Source organism: Coregonus clupeaformis, chromosome 20, assembly GCF_020615455.1.
Source record: "Coregonus clupeaformis isolate EN_2021a chromosome 20, ASM2061545v1, whole genome shotgun sequence".
NCBI classification, from domain to species: Eukaryota; Metazoa; Chordata; class Actinopteri; order Salmoniformes; family Salmonidae; genus Coregonus; species Coregonus clupeaformis.
The window spans coordinates 989,257-1,008,287 of NC_059211.1; the positions used below are offsets into that span (position 1 = coordinate 989,257).

The 19,031-nt window shown below is 44.4% G+C and overlaps 1 protein-coding gene across 4 annotated transcripts in view; it reads right to left on the reverse strand.

Moving 5' to 3' along the window:
* Positions 1 to 6,993: 6,993 nt before the first annotated feature.
* Positions 6,994 to 19,031, reverse strand: part of LOC121533116 (girdin) — a 33,467-nt gene continuing 21,429 nt past the window's right edge. For 2 of the 4 annotated variants that reach the window (XM_041838895.2, XM_041838894.2), the window contains 15 exons: positions 17,887 to 18,160; positions 17,554 to 17,680; positions 17,100 to 17,230; positions 16,690 to 16,831; positions 16,353 to 16,526; positions 15,892 to 16,053; positions 15,295 to 15,572; positions 14,444 to 14,587; positions 14,006 to 14,225; positions 12,848 to 12,993; positions 11,821 to 11,913; positions 11,412 to 11,644; positions 7,906 to 8,148; positions 7,525 to 7,591; positions 6,994 to 7,090 (listed from right to left, as the gene is read on the reverse strand). In XM_041838895.2, the coding sequence (XP_041694829.2) occupies positions 7,000 to 7,090; positions 7,525 to 7,591; positions 7,906 to 8,148; positions 11,412 to 11,644; positions 11,821 to 11,913; positions 12,848 to 12,993; positions 14,006 to 14,225; positions 14,444 to 14,587; positions 15,295 to 15,572; positions 15,892 to 16,053; positions 16,353 to 16,526; positions 16,690 to 16,831; positions 17,100 to 17,230; positions 17,554 to 17,680; positions 17,887 to 18,160 (2,525 nt within the window). In that variant the 3' untranslated portion in view covers positions 6,994 to 6,999. The remainder of the gene's footprint in view (positions 7,091 to 7,524; positions 7,592 to 7,905; positions 8,149 to 11,411; positions 11,645 to 11,820; positions 11,914 to 12,847; positions 12,994 to 14,005; positions 14,226 to 14,443; positions 14,588 to 15,294; positions 15,573 to 15,891; positions 16,054 to 16,352; positions 16,527 to 16,689; positions 16,832 to 17,099; positions 17,231 to 17,553; positions 17,681 to 17,886; positions 18,161 to 19,031) is intronic. The other 2 variants (XM_041838896.2, XM_041838897.2) reach the window with 2 other exon arrangements.

Genomic DNA, 19,031 nt, shown 5'->3' on the forward strand with positions numbered 1-19,031 from the left:
GAAAGAAGCTTCCCCTCTGTCGTGAGCTTCTTCCTGGATGAGTGGGAGCCACTGACACTCCAGCAGACTCCTCAGGTTCTGTCCACCAGTGTTTCCATCGAGGAAGACTACCTGATCCAGTCTGCTGCAGGCCTAGTATCTCAGGTTCTGTTCACCAGTGTTTCCATTGTGGAGAATGACCTGATCCAGTCTGCTGCAGGCCTAGTATCTCAGGTTCTGTCCACCAGTGTTGCCATTATGGAGAATGACCTGATCCAGTCTGCTGCAGGCCTAGTATCTCTGGTTCTGTCCACCAGTGTTGCCATCATGGAGAATGACCTGATCCAGTCTGCTGCAGGCCTAGTGTCTCAGGTTCTGTCCACCAGTGTTGCCATCATGGAGAATGACCTGATCCAGTCTGCTGCAGGCTGCGTGTATCAGGTTCTGTCCACCAGTGTTGCATGATGACTCCACACTGAGAGCCTCCAACCAACCTGAGGTCCATGTGGCTGGTGTCTCAACCAAGAGAAGAAGACTTACCATCACTATTTCTATGGTTTCAACCAAGAGTTGCAATGCTTCGGTCCATGAAGTTGATGCTTGTGCTACAAGCCTGGAGCAGTCTGCTGAGAAAATGTCTACCTCTACCACTGATGGCCACATTGTTTCATCCACTGCTGTTGCCAAGCAGAATAAAAAAAGGTGTGGATTCTTCTCAGCTCTACAGAGATTGTTTACAAGAAAGAACAAGAAGCCTGTCAGTAATACTTATGTACTCTTTTGTACTGTAATATGTTATCATTTATTAACTATTGTTATATGGGGGATTGGAAGTGATGCAGACAATTACATTGATGGAAGTTACAATCTATCTGCAATATTAAAGCTGATCTACCCCCTACAAAAAAGTAAACTGAAATTCAAATTCAAATTTTTTCTCATAGGAGGCAATGAGGAAAATTTGATTTGCTATTGGAACTTCAGTTTACTTCCTGAATTGACTGAATTGAAAATGAATTGACCCCAACCCTGATCCCTAACCCACATACCCCCACCCCATCCATTTCTATCTTCAGTACATTTTTTAGCATTTCATTTGAATGTGTTTTGTATCTTCGTTGAAACCACAATACATCTCTAATGAGGGTCACTCATGTTACACATCTAGATTGATCATAAAATCTCATAGAATTCAACCATAGATGCAGGGGTTTAGCAGTTCAACTTCAGTACTTGTCAATGAGTCACTGAACTGTGACCTTCAGAAACATGTAACAATGTGGAAAAACTGAAAACATTTGTTGACATTGTTCTGTTACAATGTAACTACACTGAACAAAAATATGAACGCAACATGTAAAGTGTTGGTCCCATGTTTCATGAGCTGAAATAATAAATCCCAGAAATGTTCCATACACACAAAAAGCGTATTTCTCTCAAATTTTGTGCACAAATTTGTTTGCATCCCTGTTAGTGAGCATTTCTCCTTTGCCAAGATAAACCATCCACCTGACAGGTGTGGCATATCAAGAAGATTAAACAGCATTGTCATGACTTGCCCTCATGGGTTGAGGATCAAACATGACGGCTAGGCAAAGGTTTGAACACCCCCTTTCCTGGGGGCCAGTTTTATGACCGGTCGTAAATACCGTGCAGACTTTCTCTTCCTTGCCATGTATTGGGAGAAAGGACCCCTTTGTTAACAAAGGAAGTCTGCCCGCCAAAACTCCAACATGCACTCACTAACTGTAAGTCCCTCTGGATAAGAGAGTCTGCTAAATGACTAAAATGTAAATGTAAAAAGTGGATAATGAAACAATATTCCTACTTAAAAGAATGTGGGAAATGGTTGGTGGGGACTTAAAGAACAGTCATGTCAAATTCGTTACTATGTTGTGATGTCATTAAAGACGGTGGAACAACATAGATGTATCTCTGGGGGGCTACACTTCCCAGTTATGAGGTTTGCATCTAATTGTTGTACAAAATGAATGATTAAGTATAATAATACTTTTGTGAAGATAACAATGTGATTTTAGCATTCTAGATGAGATGATTGTTTTCCATATTGATTTGTTCACAGTCAGTGGCCACGCCCAGATGAGCACAAACATGATGGAACGCCCCTTTTACCCCGAGTGCATAAAAAGCCTTGTGACGAAATTCACCTCAGACCAGCAGACGTGAAGCGTGAGCCAAACGTTGCAAATGGTTGAATATGTACCAGACCAGCAAGCCCCCAAGGCTTAAAATGGTTGAAACTCTTTAGACCAGCAGACGTGAAGCGTGAGCTAAATGTTGTAAAATGGTTGAATTTCTACAAGACCAGAAAGACCAGAAAACGTGAGACGTTAGTTCACACGTTTGAAATTGAGAAACTCTGAAACTCATAACCTCTACACGAGGTGAAGAAGACAATGCACTAGACCTTATCATTTCAGTCTGCAGCTGGCATGTATAGTCGTCTAGAGAACTTTCACTAAAGACACGAGAGGAGAGGACAATCCCTCTCAGACAACCGCTGGTACATCTGAAGTATCTATTCTAACCACTACTACAACCAGAAACTCTACCAATGACATTGGGATCTCTGGTGGGAAACCAGAGTCCTACATCATCAACTCAACTATCAAGGACAGCTACACGTAAATACATGTTGCATTTCTAATCCGAATGAGTGTTTAGTGAGGGTTTTAAGCATTTGTATTGCCGTGTAGCATAGTTTCCAAAGTAACCCCGATAGTCTTAATCTCCGCCTCTCCCTTCCATTCTGACCCCTCCACTTTAAAAGAGGCCACTTTAAAATTAGCAGTTTTGTCACACAACACAATGCCACAGATGTCTGAAGTTTTGAGGGAGCGTGCAATTGGCATGCTGACTGCAGAAATCTCCACCAGAGCTGTTGCTAGAGAATTGAATGTTAATTTCTCTACCATAAACTGCCTCCAACGTCATTTTAGCAGTAGAATTTGGCAGTATGTCCAACTGCCCTCACAACCGCAGACCACGCCAGGGGCTGAGGAGTAGTTCTGTCTGTAATAAAGCCCTTTTGTGGGGAAAAACTCATTCTGATTGGCTGGGCCTGGCTCCCCAGTAGGTGGGTCTGGCTGCCAAGTGGGTGGGCCTATGCCCTCCAAAGCCCACCATGGCTGTACCCCTGCCCAGTCATGTGAAATCCATAGATTAAGGCCTAATGAAATTATTTCAATTGACTGATTTCCTTATATGAACTGCAACTCAGTAAAATATTTGAAATTGTTGCATGTTGCATTTATATTTTTGTTGAGTATACAATCAGTTCAGTATCAATCACATTTTCTTGAGAATTACATGCATTCTTGCTTATAACCTCTAGAATAGGAAATCAAAACAGACTACACATAATATATTAAAGGAATGATAAAGGGCTTTATTCAACATATATGTGGCTCCCTGAAGTCCGGCGCACATTTTAATTTACAAGGTTTATTTACACATTTAGACATTTTCACTGAGGACAATCTCAGTATTTGATGTTTGCCGAGACAATGACGCAGAGACAATGAAGCAGAGACAATAAAAAATAAAAAAAACAAAACAAAAACAAAGTCCCCACATCACATGACATGACACATGATATGACACACGACATGACACATGACCGAAGAACCATATAGGTGCGTTTTTCCTAATCAGATGCTTACTGATTTTGTTTGTTATTATAAGTTCACTGTAATGTCCAGAGTTCTAAACTGACATGGAAATGTACAGTGCCTTGCAAAAGTATTCATCCCCCTTGGCGTTTTTCCTATTTTGTTGCAGTACAACCTGTAATTTAAATTGATTTTTATTTGGATTTCATGTAATGGACATACACAAAATAGTCAAAATTGGTGAAGTGAAATGAAAAAAATAACTTGTTTAAAAAAAATTCAAAAAATAAATAACGGAAAAGTGGTGCGTGCATATGTATTTACCCCCTTTGCTATGAAGCCCCTAAATAAGATCTGGTGCAACCAATTACCTTCAGGAGTCACATAATCCACCTGTGTGCAATCTAAGTGTCACATGATCTGTCACATGATCTCAGTATATATACACCTGTTCTGAAAGGCCCCAGAGTCTGCAACACCACTAAGCAAAGGGCACCACCAAGCAAGCGGCACCATGAAGACCAAGGAGCTCTCCAAACAGGTCAGGGACAAAGTTGTGGAGAAGTACAGATCAGGGTTGGGTTATAAAAAAATATCTGAAACTTTGAACATCCCACGGAGCACCATTAAATCCATTATAAAAAAATGGAAAGAATATGGCACCACAACAAACCTGCCAAGAGAAGGCCGCCCACCAAAACCCACGGACCAGGCAAGGAGGGCATTAATCAGAGAGGCAACAAAGAGACCAAAGATAACCCTGAAGGAGCTGCAAAGCTCCACAGCGGAGATTGGAGTATCTGTCCATAGGACCACCTTAAGCCGTACACTCCATACAGCTGGGCTTTACAGAAGAGGGCGCAAACCCAACACCTCTCATCACCCCGAGAATACCATCCCCCACAGTGAAGCATGGTGGTAGCAGCATCATGCTGTGGGGATGCTTTTCATCGGCAGGGACTGGGAAACTGGTCAGAATTGAAGGAATGATGGATGGCGCTAAATACAGGGAAATTCTTGAGGGAAATCTGTTTCAGTCTTCCAGAGATTTGAGACTGGGACGGAGGTTCACCTTCCAGCAGGACAATGACCCTAAGCATACTGCTAAAGCAACACTTGAGTGGTTTAAGGGGAAACATTTAAATGTCTTGGAATGGCCTAGTCAGAGCCCAGACCTCAATCCAATTGAGAATCTGTGGTATGACTTAAAGATTGCTGTACACCAGCAGAACCTATCCAACTTGAAGGAGCTGGAGCAGTTTTGCCTTGAAGAATGGGCAAAAATCCCAGTGGCTAGATGTGCCAAGTTTATAGAGACATACCCCAAGAGACTTGCAGCTGTAATTGCTGCAAAAGGTGGCTCTACAAAGTATTGACTTGGGTGGGGGGGTGAATAGTTATGCATGCTCAAGTTCAGTTTTTTGTCTTATTTCTTGTTTGAATCACCCCCAAAAATATTTTGCTTCGATTTTAATTCCAGGTTGTAAGGCAACAAAATAGGAAAAATGCCATGGGCAGTGAATACTTTCGCAAGTCACTGTACATGTTGTCTACTAGTCTGTATGTGATAGCTCTCCGTCCAAAGTGTTGATATGGTTTTTCGGTTGAAGGGTATAATGTGTGTAACTAGGCCTACTGTATAGGGGATAACAAAAAGTACATATGAATAGGGGGTTTAAGCATTTGTAGACTGACAGCCTATGAACACAAATAAAAACACAAATCAACGCAGGCTTATAAATACTAATAAAAACATAGGCTGCATAATACTGAAAACTTTTGTCAAACAATAAAGGAAGATTGTCTATGTGCTTTTTGAAAACAACAACCTATTCCCTAAAAGTACCTTTTATTTACATCTTAATTTGGACTAAATATACAAATCTGTACATTAGAGAAACAAGTATAGTATGTGCATGTGTCTTCGTATGTTTTCAGTTCATCTTATCATTATATACAGTCTATTATCTCATCCCAAAAACAGAGATCTTATAATACTGTATAACACAACGATATAATGACTAGGACTGCGTGCCTAAAACAAAAACATCACTACTTAAAAAGCACCTATAGGGAGAAGAACAGCTATTGCATCAACACAATAGCAAATCATTCTGATGTTTGCTTCTCTTTTAAGCAATGTTGGTACTACGTTGGTAATGGTTGGTACCGACATTCACAACTACCTGTTTCTATTGCAGAACTCAATACAGGACCGTTTACATGCAACTACAAACTGCTTGTCATCAGCAATCAGCACTGAGTGATTTCCACAGTATCACTCTCACAGTCCTCATGTCCTCCATTTTGGCTCTGTACATTCTCCATGTGTCCCAGTGCCGTGCCGTTAGTAGACTCCTGCCTCAGGGGAGGGCAACTGACGTTACGCACCAGATCTGGGTTCAGACAGAGGAAAGTCTGGTTCTTATCATTATTATTGCTGTTGTTACTGGTAGTGGTGGTGACTACCGACTCGCTAAAGATAGTGTCTGAGAAGACAGAGTCTAGGTTGAACGGGGTGCCGCCGAAGAGGGATTCCTGGCAAGTGGATTTGGGCCGGTCGGTGGCTATCGCTGGGTCTCTGGGGGGTTTGCTTGGTGGTGGTGGTTGATTAGCAGTGTCTGGTTCTTCTGGATTGTTCTGCTTGTTCTGATACGGATTAACCGTGTCCGTCTCCTGAATCAGGCTCCCATCAGATTCCATGATAGGTAAGGGATCTGTTTTCACCATCACCCTACAGTCGCTGTTGACACTGGATCGTCGAGAGGAACCCTCGGCTGTTGAGATGACGCTACTAGCCCGGGGTAGAGAGGTAGGAGACCGTGGCCCTCTTAGACGCGCCTCCTTCCCCAACGGGGAGGAGAAGCAGTTGAGACACCCAGAAATCGAGGAAGATTTACCCTGGACGTAGAGCACCGTGATTGGGGACATGGCTGAGGCTCGGGTGGTGGTGGTCTCTGGAGCTTTGTTCAGACCTGATCCAGATCGAGGTAGTACGGCAACCTGCCCCTGAGCTGTTTTGGGGACATTCCCATCGGAGGGGCGCTGGGGGGCTCTGCTGCCACTGGCGCACCTCCTGAGGACACTCCTTCTGGGCCAGGGGTCTTGGGTGCTACCCACCTCCCTGCCCCTACAGGGAACTGAACCCTGGGTGGTTGCTATGGCAATAGGTGAGGAGTTGTTTACTCCTACCCTCTCCTTGTGTTTGTTGCTGCTGGTGTGTGTTAAGGAAGTGGATCGCTGCTGTGTGTGTGTGTTTGGCGAGGGGTTCTCCTGTGTGTGTGTGTTCGGCGAGGGGTTCTGCTGTGTGTGTCGGGGGGTAGAGGTATCGCTAGGCGGGAGGCAGGAAGAAGAGGAGCGGCGTGATGACGGAGGCGGCTGGACCGGGCTACTGCCGTTGGACCAGGGTTCGTTGTCTTGGCTGAGGCTGAACTCTCCGCTGCTCTGGCTCTGGGCACGGCTCGGCACGCCATTCAGACCTGGGGGAACCGTGGATGGGGAGAAAGTCCCTTTAGGTTACATTAACAACAGGCTACACTCTTGGTTACAACTGTCCGGAAAATGTATACATTTTCACAATGTACTATAAACACTTCTTATGTAACATTGCATTGACTACAATACAAGCTAGTAAATGCATTTTCTATAATTATTTCTGCCTATAGAGGGCAGTATTATCAAGTTGTTCAGACTGATGCCTACTTTGAGCAAAATAAGAGATTAACTTGAACAAAAGGCCATGTTAACAGTTATATTGATTTATTCTTCATTTTAATTCCTTATTCATCTGTATACATGATCTGCATCCCAAATGACATCCTATTCTCTACATAGGGCTCTGGTCAAAAGTAGTGCACAGTGTAGGGAATAGGGTGCCATTTGGGGATTCATGAGTTAGTGGGGTGTTGTTCACCGTGGCTTTTGTAGTTCATCACCGTCATCAAAGCCAGCTGCCACAGCACTGTCATTAGAACCCTTGTCTGTGGAACACAAAATGGCAGGGGACAGAAAATGAGACAACGCTGTATGGGTTTCCAGGAGTGAGGCGGTGTTGCGGTCAAACTGGTCAGGTTAAAAGCAAGAGAAGCATATGGGAAGTGGTAGTGTTCATTCAAACAAACTCAATTGCAGATGTATGAAGCAACACATCCCTATAGAGACGTTGTAGCTCAAGCCCCTTAGCAAATGTACCCTTGTAGCGTGATTCTTAAAACTACAGCAAAGGTGTTCATAGCAGATAGCTCATGAAGATGGCTAATGGGAGGATGTAATATGGCTGGTGGAATGACTCTACCTGTCAAACATAGCTCAGTGCTATCAGTGGCAGCGGCAGTGGTGGTGGGGAGATAAACCAATGGAGTGGTGGTGGGCTGGTGTTGATGGTTGATGATGGACAAGATGGAGTCGCTCGTGGATGAGGTCATAGACTCCTTCCTGGATCTGTCATTCTTGACCTCTGACCCCTCTAGCTGCACAGGGTCCTCAGACAGGGTTGAGGGGTACACCAAGTCATCCAGTTTGTCCAGGTCATTCAGGGCTGGGGGTGGAGGTGGAGAGAGATGACTTGAGTTGCCTCTGGTAATGGGGAAGTCCTATAATTTTTTATTTTCTTAATATTTTTCTTAATTTCTTTCTTTCCCTTCCTGTCTTTCATTCAAAGGAGAGAAGATTCTACACAGTCTTCCTGCCTTCCAGCAATCTGGTCCTGAGAAACTAGAGCATTATGCAGTACCAGTGTTCTGCAATGCAGTATTCCCCTGACCTCTTGTGTAACTCTACAGAACTGAATAGAGAACAATAGAGTGAAAATATCTATTGTGTCGGATGCTTATGGGAACGGCGAGAAAGAGTGGGTATGGTTATCAAAATTGCAATATATAGCAAAATTATGTCTGAACTCAATTATAGGAATGTTGCCAAGCTGCACACTCTGCAGAATTCTACACAGAATTCCAAGAGTATTGTCTAGAAGGATTTCTGCTGCATTCATTAAGACAATGGTAGACTAAAGAATAAGGTAAAGCATAGTTCACTAGCCTGGGTCCCAGATCAGTTTGTGCTGTCTTGCCAACTTCTTACGGAATTGTCAATCCTAAGAAGTTGGCAAGACAGCACAAACAGATCTGGGACCCAGGCTAATAGTTTGCTAATGATGAGAAAATAGGCAGGTTGCAGCCAAGATGAGGTAGTCACTAGACATCGCTCCATCATGTTTCTTACACATGGAACGACGGAAGAGGGACTTGACTTTGTCCTTATCCTTCAGTCTGTTCCTCATAAGGGGAAAGATTTTCAGAGTGGATACTTTACAGTGTGGGACAACAAGGGACAGGGGAGGGAGAAACAGGGGAGGATGAATGGAGGGGAACGGAGAGAACACGTTAACACACACACACACACACACACACACACACAAGACATACAGTCGTGGTCAAAAGTTTTGAGAGTATTGTTCTTCACAAAGTTCGCTGCTTCAGTGTTATGAGATATTTTTGTCAGATGTTACTATGGTATACTGAAGTATAATTACAAGCATTCCATAAGTGTCAAAGGCTTTGATTGACAATTACATTAAGTTTATGCAAAGAGTCAATATTTGCAGTGTTGACCCTTCTTTTTCAAGACCTCTGCAATCCGCCCTGGCATGCTGTCAATTAACTTCTGGGCCACATCCTGACTGATGGCAGCCCATTCTTGCATAATCAATGCTTGGAGTTTGTCAGAATTTGTGGGTTTTTCTTTGTCCACCCGCCTCTTGAGGATCGACCACTAGTTCTCAATGGGATTAAGGTCTGGGGAGTTTCCTGGCCATGGACCCAAAATGTTGATGTTTTGTTCCCTGATACACTTAGTTATCACTTTTGCCTTATGGCAAGGTGCTCCATCATGCTGGAAAAGGCATTGGTTGTCACCAAACTGTTCTTGGATGGTTGGGAGAAGTTGCTCTCGGAGGATGTGTTGGTACCATTCTTTATTCATGGCTGTGTTCTTAGGCAAAATTGTGAGTGAGTCCACTCCCTTGGCTGAGAAGCAACCCCACACATGAATGGTCTCAGGATGCTTTACTGTTGGCATGACACAGGACTGATGGTAGCGCTCACCTTGTCTTCTCCGGACAAGGTGTTTTCCGGATGCCCCAAACAATCGGAAAGGGGATTCATCAGAGAAAATGACTTTACCCCAGTCCTCAGCAGTCCAATACTTGTACCTTTTGCAGAATATCAGTCTGTCCCTGATGTTTTTCCTGGAGAGAAGTGGCTTCTTTGCTGCCCTTCTTGACACTAGGCCATCCTCCAAAAGTCTTCGCCTCACTGTGCGTGCAGATGCACACACACCTGCCTGCTGCCATTCCTGAACAAGCTCTGCACTGGTGGTGCCCCGATCCCGCAGCTGAATCAACTTTAGGAGACGGTCCTGGCGCTTGCTGGACTTTCTTGGGCGCCCTGACGCCTTCTTCACAACAATTGAACCTCTCTCCTTGAAGTTCTTGATGATCAGATAAATGGTTGATTTAGGTGCAATCTTACTAGAAGCAATATCCTTGCCTGTGAAGCCCTTTTTGTGCAAAGCAATGATGACGGCACGTGTTTCCTTGCAGGTAACCATGGTTAACAGAGGAAGAACAATGATTTCAAGCACCACCCTCCTTTTAAAGCTTCCAGTCTGTTATTCTAACTCAATCAGCATGACAAAGTGATCTCCAGCCTTGTCCTCGTCAACACTCACCTGTGTTTACGAGAGAATCACTGACATGATGGCAGCTGGTGGCAGGGCTGAAATGCAGTGGAAATGTTTTTTGGGGATTAAGTTCATTTTCATGGCAAAGAGGGACTTTGCAATGAATTGCAATTCATCGGATCACTCTTCATGACATTCTGGAGTATATGCAAATTGCCATCATCAAAACTGAGGCAGCAGAGTTTGTGAAAATTAGTATTTGTGTCATTCTCAAAACTTTTGACCACGACTGTACATGGGGATAGACAGAAATAGACAAAACACGAGTTTAGCCTTATTGAGGGAAGGATCCACATACATGCAGACATATCCATAGTGCAACACTATGTAACAACTGTTTCTGCATGCACTGTCTGTCATAGAAACCCACTTATACTATACAGCCCTCAAACTCAACTCTGGACCTTGAAGCCAGTTCCACTGCATTTTTAATTGTTCCCCTCTAATCAGGGACTGAATTAGACCTGGGACACCAGGTGTGTGCAATTAATTATCAGGTAGAACAGAAAACCAGCAGGCTCCGGACCTCGTAGGGTAAGAGTTGAGTACCCCTGCTATACAGGATACATACAGACAGAGCAGCCCTACATTTTACCACTTCAAAAGTCAAGTGTGTATGAAGATTTGCTACCCAGGAGACTCCTATACAATGGCACAGCAACAGATGAGCTTTCACCAGATAATTTTTTTATTCCTTCTCATAGATCTTGGTGTGAAGAGCCTGGGAGGCGTGTCTATCTTGATACAGATAGGAGGAGTCTGTCTTGTAGGGCCGTTCAATAAAGATGTAGCAATTGAGTGACTTCTGTCTCCCTGTCCAATCGGTGGCGGATGTGGGAGGGCCCTGCAGTAACTGGCTCCGCCCATATCTTTCTGTTCTATCCCTGATGTCCGTGGCGGGGGGAGGGGCCTAGCTGTCGCTCTCTCTTCTTGACCTATGGCTCATAGCGGAGCGGGGGGGCCTGCGGTGATGGTGGAGCGTGATTGGACAGCCCTTTTCTGCCTGGCCTATCAGGGCTCTCAGACTGGACCAACGAGAGGGGTTAAGGAGGTCATACTCACTGCTGCTCCTCCGGGGGGAGGTGGTGGACCCACCCGAGCCGTCCGAACCCACGAAGGAGCCGTTGTCCTGGCAACAGGAAGCAGAGGGGGAGGTGGGCGGGAGGGCCTCGAAGGAGCCGGAGCGTGTGGGGGTGAGGGAGCGTTGGTGGTCAGAGGAGGAGGCGGGGCCACAACGCTCGCGGCTCTTCGGCTTCATCAGCTTCCTCATCTTCAGGGCGATCCAGTTCCCACGCCTCGGGAAATATAATATATATGTTCAAATCGATATAGAATAGGATAAACTTTATTGTCCCTGATGGGAAAATTGTCTTAAAAATAAACAGGTAAAACTAACTAATACTTTATCAAAACGAATGAATCTTGTCACTTTGACAAGATTCAATTGATTCCTCTCCAAATGGCACTGTACCTCCGTGGGGGTGAGGGGTCATAGAACTTATACTGATCCATGATCTTCTCCTCCAACTTCTCCTTCTGTCTCCTCAGCTCATTCAGCTTGTCTCTGAGAGAGGAGAGAGAAAAACACCATGTTTCACACAGAGAGGTAACATCAACAGAAGAGGTGTCGCTGCTGCAAAGATGGCTGGTATGTTTACATCTTAGAATAAACCCTGACTGAACTGTCTCAATGTCCGACCCGGCACCTTTAAAAACCATCAAACCCCAAGGTCGTATTTATTAGGCACCAAATGGAAGAAAATGGACTGAAACAGGGAGGGACTACATGTACTCATCCAATAAGAAACTCTCATTTCTGTTTTCCATTGCAAAGCGATTTCCATTGCATGCCGCAATGAATACGACCCAGGTGAAAAGAATGTGAATGTTATATTTCCTTACTTTCATACATATTACACATAGCTTAGTATGCCCCATATGTCCAGAAGATAAACTCAAAATGGGGGAGATTTATTCAATATAGGCCAATGTTGACACTTACAGAGATGGAGAGGATTTTTTTTAGGTCAGTCAACTTTTTTTCTAAACTGGCACTACAGATGGCAGACTACATCAATAATCCACAACCCCGCTGCACTCCATCAGTGCAGAGCATGCTCTGTCAAACTCAGAGGCCCAGTGGTTTTGGTGCTCTAAATATGATGGGATGCACTGTGTTTTTGGTGCAATGGTGCTCTATAGCTAAAACAATGGCTTTTGTTTTGTGCTGATCTGGAATGCCTCCTATGTGAAGCCCATTGTTTCACCATAATGTGAATACATTCCATAAGTCTATCATTATGAGAAGTACTATACTGTGGGTGTAGCTACCATTGTACTAAATATGTTCTTATATACTGTAGATATACTGTACAGCTGGTGGAAAATCAATTCTATATGGTTCAATTAACTTCAATTCAGTCCATTAACTGCAAGTTGGATTGCAAGGGGTTAAAGCCCTATGACTTGGCACTCAGAGAGATAGATGGGTTTCTTACATGTGCTGTCTCTGTTCTACGTGGAACAGGTCTTTGCTCTCCATGGTCTGTTCTAGCAGGGTGCGGTTCTGCAGCATCAGGGTCTGGATCTGGTCCAGCAGGTGACGGTTCTCCTCCTTCAGGTTCCCCTTCAACTGACTCAACAGCTAGACACAATCACACGTATTATATGTCAATGACTTTTCTAATGATATAATTACTACAACACATAAACCTGGCACAAAACTGCTTTGAGAGCAAATACAAATGTGTATATCATCACATGGCCTCTTTGTATAGTGCTTGGGGAATACAAATCCAATTACTTTGCTAGCAATGCTGTAACGACCCTGGGTTTATAAGGGTGGAGATCGACTTTGCCACATGAGCATGCTTTTGTGGCACAGTCGATGGCGCGCTGGGCTTCGGGACAGAAGGTTGAGGGTTCGAGCCGCACTCCCTTCCTGTTTCATTACATTGGTGTCAGAAGTGATCGGACCTTGCATCCACGAACGTAAGTGTGCTTGGCCGGTAGCGCGTTCCTGTAAGACGTTGAGGCGTAGGCTAGGGCGAGGACGTGCATTTTGAAAGGAGAGAGTTGTGTAACGACCCTGGGTTTATAAGAGCGGATATTGACTCTTCCACATGAGGATGCTTTTGTGGCACAGTCGATGGCTCGCTGGGATTCAGGCCTGAGGGTACGAGCCTCATTTCATTAAAATACGATCAAAAACAGCTTTATTACAACTGTACAGATTATTAGAATTTTGCTAAAGTTTTGACTGATTTAAAATGGGTGCTTTTAGGTAAACATATTTTTAATTATAACTCAAATGAACCTGGATGGTGAAAGTATTATTATAAACTGGGTGGTTCGAGCCCTGAATGCTGATTGGCTGACAGCCGTGGTATATCAGACTGTATACCATGGGTATGACAAAACATTTATTTTTACTGCTGTAATTACGTTGGTAACCAGTTTTTAATAGCAATAAGGCACATTTACATTTTAGTCATTTAGCACCTCAGGGGTTTGTGGTATATGGCCAATATACCATGGCTAAGGTCTGTATCCAGGCACTCCGTGTTGCGTCGCGCATAAGAACAGCCCTTAGCTATGGTATATTGGCCATATACCACACCCCCTCGTGCCTTATTGGTTAAGTATATCCTTCATACCTCACACTGGTTGGTGAGCTTGGTGTTGGTGATGTCTAGCTGTTGGTACTGCTCTCTGAGCTTGTTGAAGTTGGACTCTTGCTTGGTCTGCTCCAGCTTGGTGCTGTTCAGCAGGGTCTTCATGTTCTTATGGTCCGCCTGAAGCTCCTCCTGATCCTTCAACAGCTGACGGTACGTCTTGTTCAGCCTGGGGCACGTAGAAATATTCATAGAAGAAACACTGATAAAGTAAAGCAAAAACATATTCATAAAAACACTTATACAAGCAATGTCTCTGAACTCTAGGTCAAAGATATCATCCTAAAACTCTCTTTATTGTGAGCTTATGTGTGTAGTGAGCTATGCTGTGTGGGAGTCTTTGTGATCTTTAGGAGATGCTGTGTGTGTGTGTGTGTGTGTGTGTGTGTGTGTGTGTGTTATGCTACATGTGCCCCTCACCACTCCTTCTCATCCCGGAGCTGTCGACACTCTGAGGCGGTGGTCCTGTGCTGCTCCTTCTCCACAGCCATCTTGTTCTCCTCCTCTCTCAGAGCCTTCTCCAGACCCTCTAGAGTGGCCTTCTGCTGCAGCAGGGTTTTGTACCTACAGCAACACACCATTGTGGTTATTTAGAGAGCTTTCCCCTCAGTTGCTGTTTTTTGTTGTTGCATGGATGGGAAATGAGTGTCACAGCCGTTGATGAGTGTCTTTGATAGAAAAAGAAATGGGTAGGACGGATATTGGCACGTCTACTCCTTCTCCTCCCTTCCGGCGTGCGACGTCGCCGGAATACTAACCACCGGTCCTGGCATCCATCATTACGCACACCTGGCATCCATCATTACGCACACCTGGCATCCATCATTACGCACACCTGGCATCCGTCATTACGCACACCTGGCATCCATCATTATGCGCTCCTGCAGATCATTATCATTCACACCTGGACTACATTACCTTCCTCATTACCTCTCCTTTATATGTCCCTCCCTTACGTTTAGTCCTCAGTAGGTATTGTTCCTGTGTGTATGCTATATCGCCCCTGTTACGCTGTCTCCTTTCATGTTTTATTAAACGTTTCACCTGCACCTGCTTCTCGACTCACAGCGTCATTGGTACAGATATACTGCAGTTCTAAGATCCACTTGATTTTGTGGCACAACAGATATCCTCATTGTTGCACGCGAACATAACTAAAAAATACTTTTATGTTGAGAGGTGGAATTTAAGCAACCATTAATCAAGCATTCATATTGTATACCATGAACCATTACTTAGAACCAGAATGGTCTCTGGTCCCCCTCCTCTACCTGTCTTCCAGCGTTCTATGCTCCAGCTCCAGTGTGCGGTGGACGTTCTTCAGACAGCCGTGTTTTCCCATCAGGGCCTCGTACTCTATGGCTTGTCTCTCGTGCAGCGCCGCCAGCCTCTCGTGGTCCCTCAGGAGCTGATCGTGCACGCCACGCAGCTCCTCGCGCTCACGCATGGCCACCTCCTTTTCGCCCTCAGTGCTGGATTGTTGGCGTTGGAGCTGGGCGTTCTGGGCCAGGAGTGATGCACTCTGGGAGTTCAGAGTGGACTTCTCCACCTGTGGATGGATAGGCGTGGAGATGATTATTATGTAATTCAAAGGTATGAGTTTATACTGTATAAGATTAAATACTACTCATACCATGTATGAATGGACTCTATAGGAAGTGGGTTAGTCCTAGGTATAAAAACAAGATGAATCCAATGCAGAATGGATATCTGCACACAGATTTCACTTCAAAATAAAAGTATTCACTTCAAAATAAAAGTTCATATTTTGGAAGTACTAAATCAGTGTGTGGGTATTTCTGTATTATGAGTATCTTATCAGTATACTAGGAGTATATTAGTATATCAGGTCTTGTTGCTCCTCTGACCTGCAGGTTAGCGTTGTGTGTCTGCAGAGCCGTGTTGTTCTCCTGCAGGGAGGCGGTCTGTCTCTGCAGGGCCAGGATCTGAGCCTGCAGGCCGTCTGACTGGGTCTCCAACTGTCTGAGCTGGGCCTGCAGCGCCTGACGCTCTGCCTGCAGTGTGGCATTCTGCAGTAGGGGAGGGAGGATGAAGTCAATAATACATTGACAAAATGTGAAGCTGGTGTTGATCTATAGTAAGAGAGTCTGGTTGAGATGGACAACATTTGGCAATGTAATGTAATGAAGTAATGAAGCATCTGCTAAATGACTAAAATGTAAATGTAATGTAGGTTTGATTTGTATCATCCAATAGTCATTATTTGGAGGACTTTACACAAAGTCAGATGCATTTCAGAAAATATTAAAATTGAAATAAGAGCATCAGTGCTTAGTTACAACATGATGACACAAAGTTCTCCACTCACGTTCCTCTCCACCTCGATGAGGCGGTCCTTGACCCTCAGCAGCTCCCTGGTGGCCTCCTGGCTCTCCCGCTGCCATTCGCTTACCGCCATGTCACTCTCCCTCTGGGGGGTGGGGCTACGGGCCGCATGCTCCTCCTCCTCCCTCTGCAGCAGGGCCTCGTAGTTCAGACGCACCTGTAGGGGGTCAAGATCAAAGGTCAGATATCGCCACTGAGTGAAGTCATTTTTAAACTTCAAATTTCAATACACTTTGACAAAGAACGCCAATGTAAAAGTGAATGAATGTAGAAAAGGTATAGTTTCCCTTCGAAACTGAAGAACTTTAGGCCAGACTCACAGTCTTGAGCTCTTGACGTAGCTGCTGGTTGAGGGTGGAGGACTCCTGCAGCCGGGCCTCCACGGCAGCCATCTTGTCTTCTTTGATCTGTAGGGACCTCTTCAGAGATGACTCCAGCTCAGACTCCAACATCTTGAACCTACTGGGGAGAGGGAAAGAAAAGTAAAGGGGGATTTAGAACAATATATGGAGAAATAAAAGTTGACTAATTTCTCTGTATTTTGATTGGTTTTTTACAAGTCACTGATTGATGAATTGATTTCCTTGAAAAATAACTCACCAGTCTATTGTCATGTTTATAACGCAGTCATTCACAAACTTAATTCAAGATATGTGTAACTATCACCTATCCTGGTTTTTGGGGTGTAGACTAAATCAGTTGCATGAACCTCGCTGTGTCCAGTTTTTACCTGTTATCTGGAGTTTCCTCGTCACTCTGTGGTGATGTGTCCTGGTTGAGGACTCTCATCTCCAGCTCGTGGGCCAGCCTCTCCAGCTCATTTTCCCTCTGCTGGGTCTTCAGCTTGTCACTCACCAACTCCTACAGAGGAAAGACGGTCAGAAATATCTGTTTTTTGTATCATAACAACATATTTCAGTTCAGTGATATCTCTTGCAGCCATGTAAAGCTATTTTGACCAATTACCTATTTATCAATTACCTCTTAATCAGAGAGCTGATAAATCAAAGCAATTTATATATATATATATATATATATGCATGATATGTGATCTAAATCTCCATGACTTCAAGCTAGCTTAACTTTATCTTTCCATAAGGAAACTTACAAGTCTGTCATGTCAGGCACACTGAAAAACATGAATATCACAAATAAGAAGCTAATGCTGATCTGAGTAGCTTCACCTCTCTCAGGGTGACCAGGGCCCTCTGGTTGATCGCTCCCTGCTTGGCCAGCTCTCTGTTATCCCTCTCCAGCCCCTTGACCCTCTCCTCCACCTCCTTCAGCCTCTCCACCTCCTTCCCCATCTCCCTGTTACGATATAATAGAAATATAAGCCATTTAGCAGATGCTTTTATCCAAAGCGACTTATATTACAGTGAGGGCATACATTTTTGTATATTGTATTGTATATGAGTGCATACATTTTTTATACATGTGATCCCAGCAGGAATCAAACCCACAACCCTGACGCTGCTAGCACCATGATCATACTATGGTGACCATTAGCATCATACCTGTTCTCTCTCTCCAGACTAGCCACCCTCAGGTTGCTCCCATCCAGGGTAGAGTCCTGGATCTCTGCCTGTTGCCTCAGCCTGCGGTTCTCCTTCTCCAGCCTCCTCTTGTCTCTCTCCAGGCCTGAAGCCTCCTGCTCCAGGGTCTGCTTCTCCTGCTCCAGCTGCTCCATGCGCCGCGAGGAGATCCTCAGCTCCTCCAATCCAGCCTGCAGGCTCTGGTTCTCAGCCTCCAGCTCGTGGACCTCGGCCTCCAGCCGCTGGAGCTTCCGGCCTGGGGGTGAGTGGATGGATGGATGGATGGGTGGGTGGGGTGGATGGGTGGGTGGATAAAAAAAACTATATACACTACCGTTCAAAAGTTTGGGGTCACTTAGAAATGTATTTGTTTTCGAAAGAAAATGATTTTATTTGTCCATTAAAATAACATCAAATTGATCAGAAATACAGTGTATTTACAGTTCATTAAATAGTACCCGCAAAACACCAGTCTCAACGTCAACAGTGAAGAGGCGACGCCGGGATGCTGACCTTCTAGGCAGAGACTGGTGTTTTGCGGGTACTATTTAATGAAGCTGCCAGTTGAAGACCTGTGAGGCGTCTGTTTCTCAAACTAGACACTCTAATGTATTTGCCCTCTTGCTTAGTTGTGCACCAGGGCCTCCCACTCCTCTTTCTATTCTGGTTAGAGACAGTTTGAGCTGTTCTGTGAAGGGAGTAGTACACAGCGTTGTACGAGATCTTCAGTTTCTTGGCAATTTCTCACATGGATAGCCTTCATTTCTCAGAACAAGAATAGACTGACGAGTTTCAGAAGAAGGTTCTTTGTTTCTGGCCATTTTGAGCCTGTAATCGAACCCACAATTGCTGATGCTCCAGATACTCAACTAGTCTCAAGAAGGCCAGTTTTATTGCTTCTTTAATCAGCACAACAGTTTTCAGCTGTGCTAACATAATTGCAAAAGGGTTTTCTAATGATCAATTAGCCATTTAAAATAATAAACTTTGATTAGCAAACACAACGTGCCATTGGAACACAGGACTGATGGTTGCTGATAATGGGCCTCTGTACGCCTATGTAGATATTCCGTAAAAAATCTGCCGTTTCCAGCTACAATAGCCATTTACAACATTAACAATGTCTA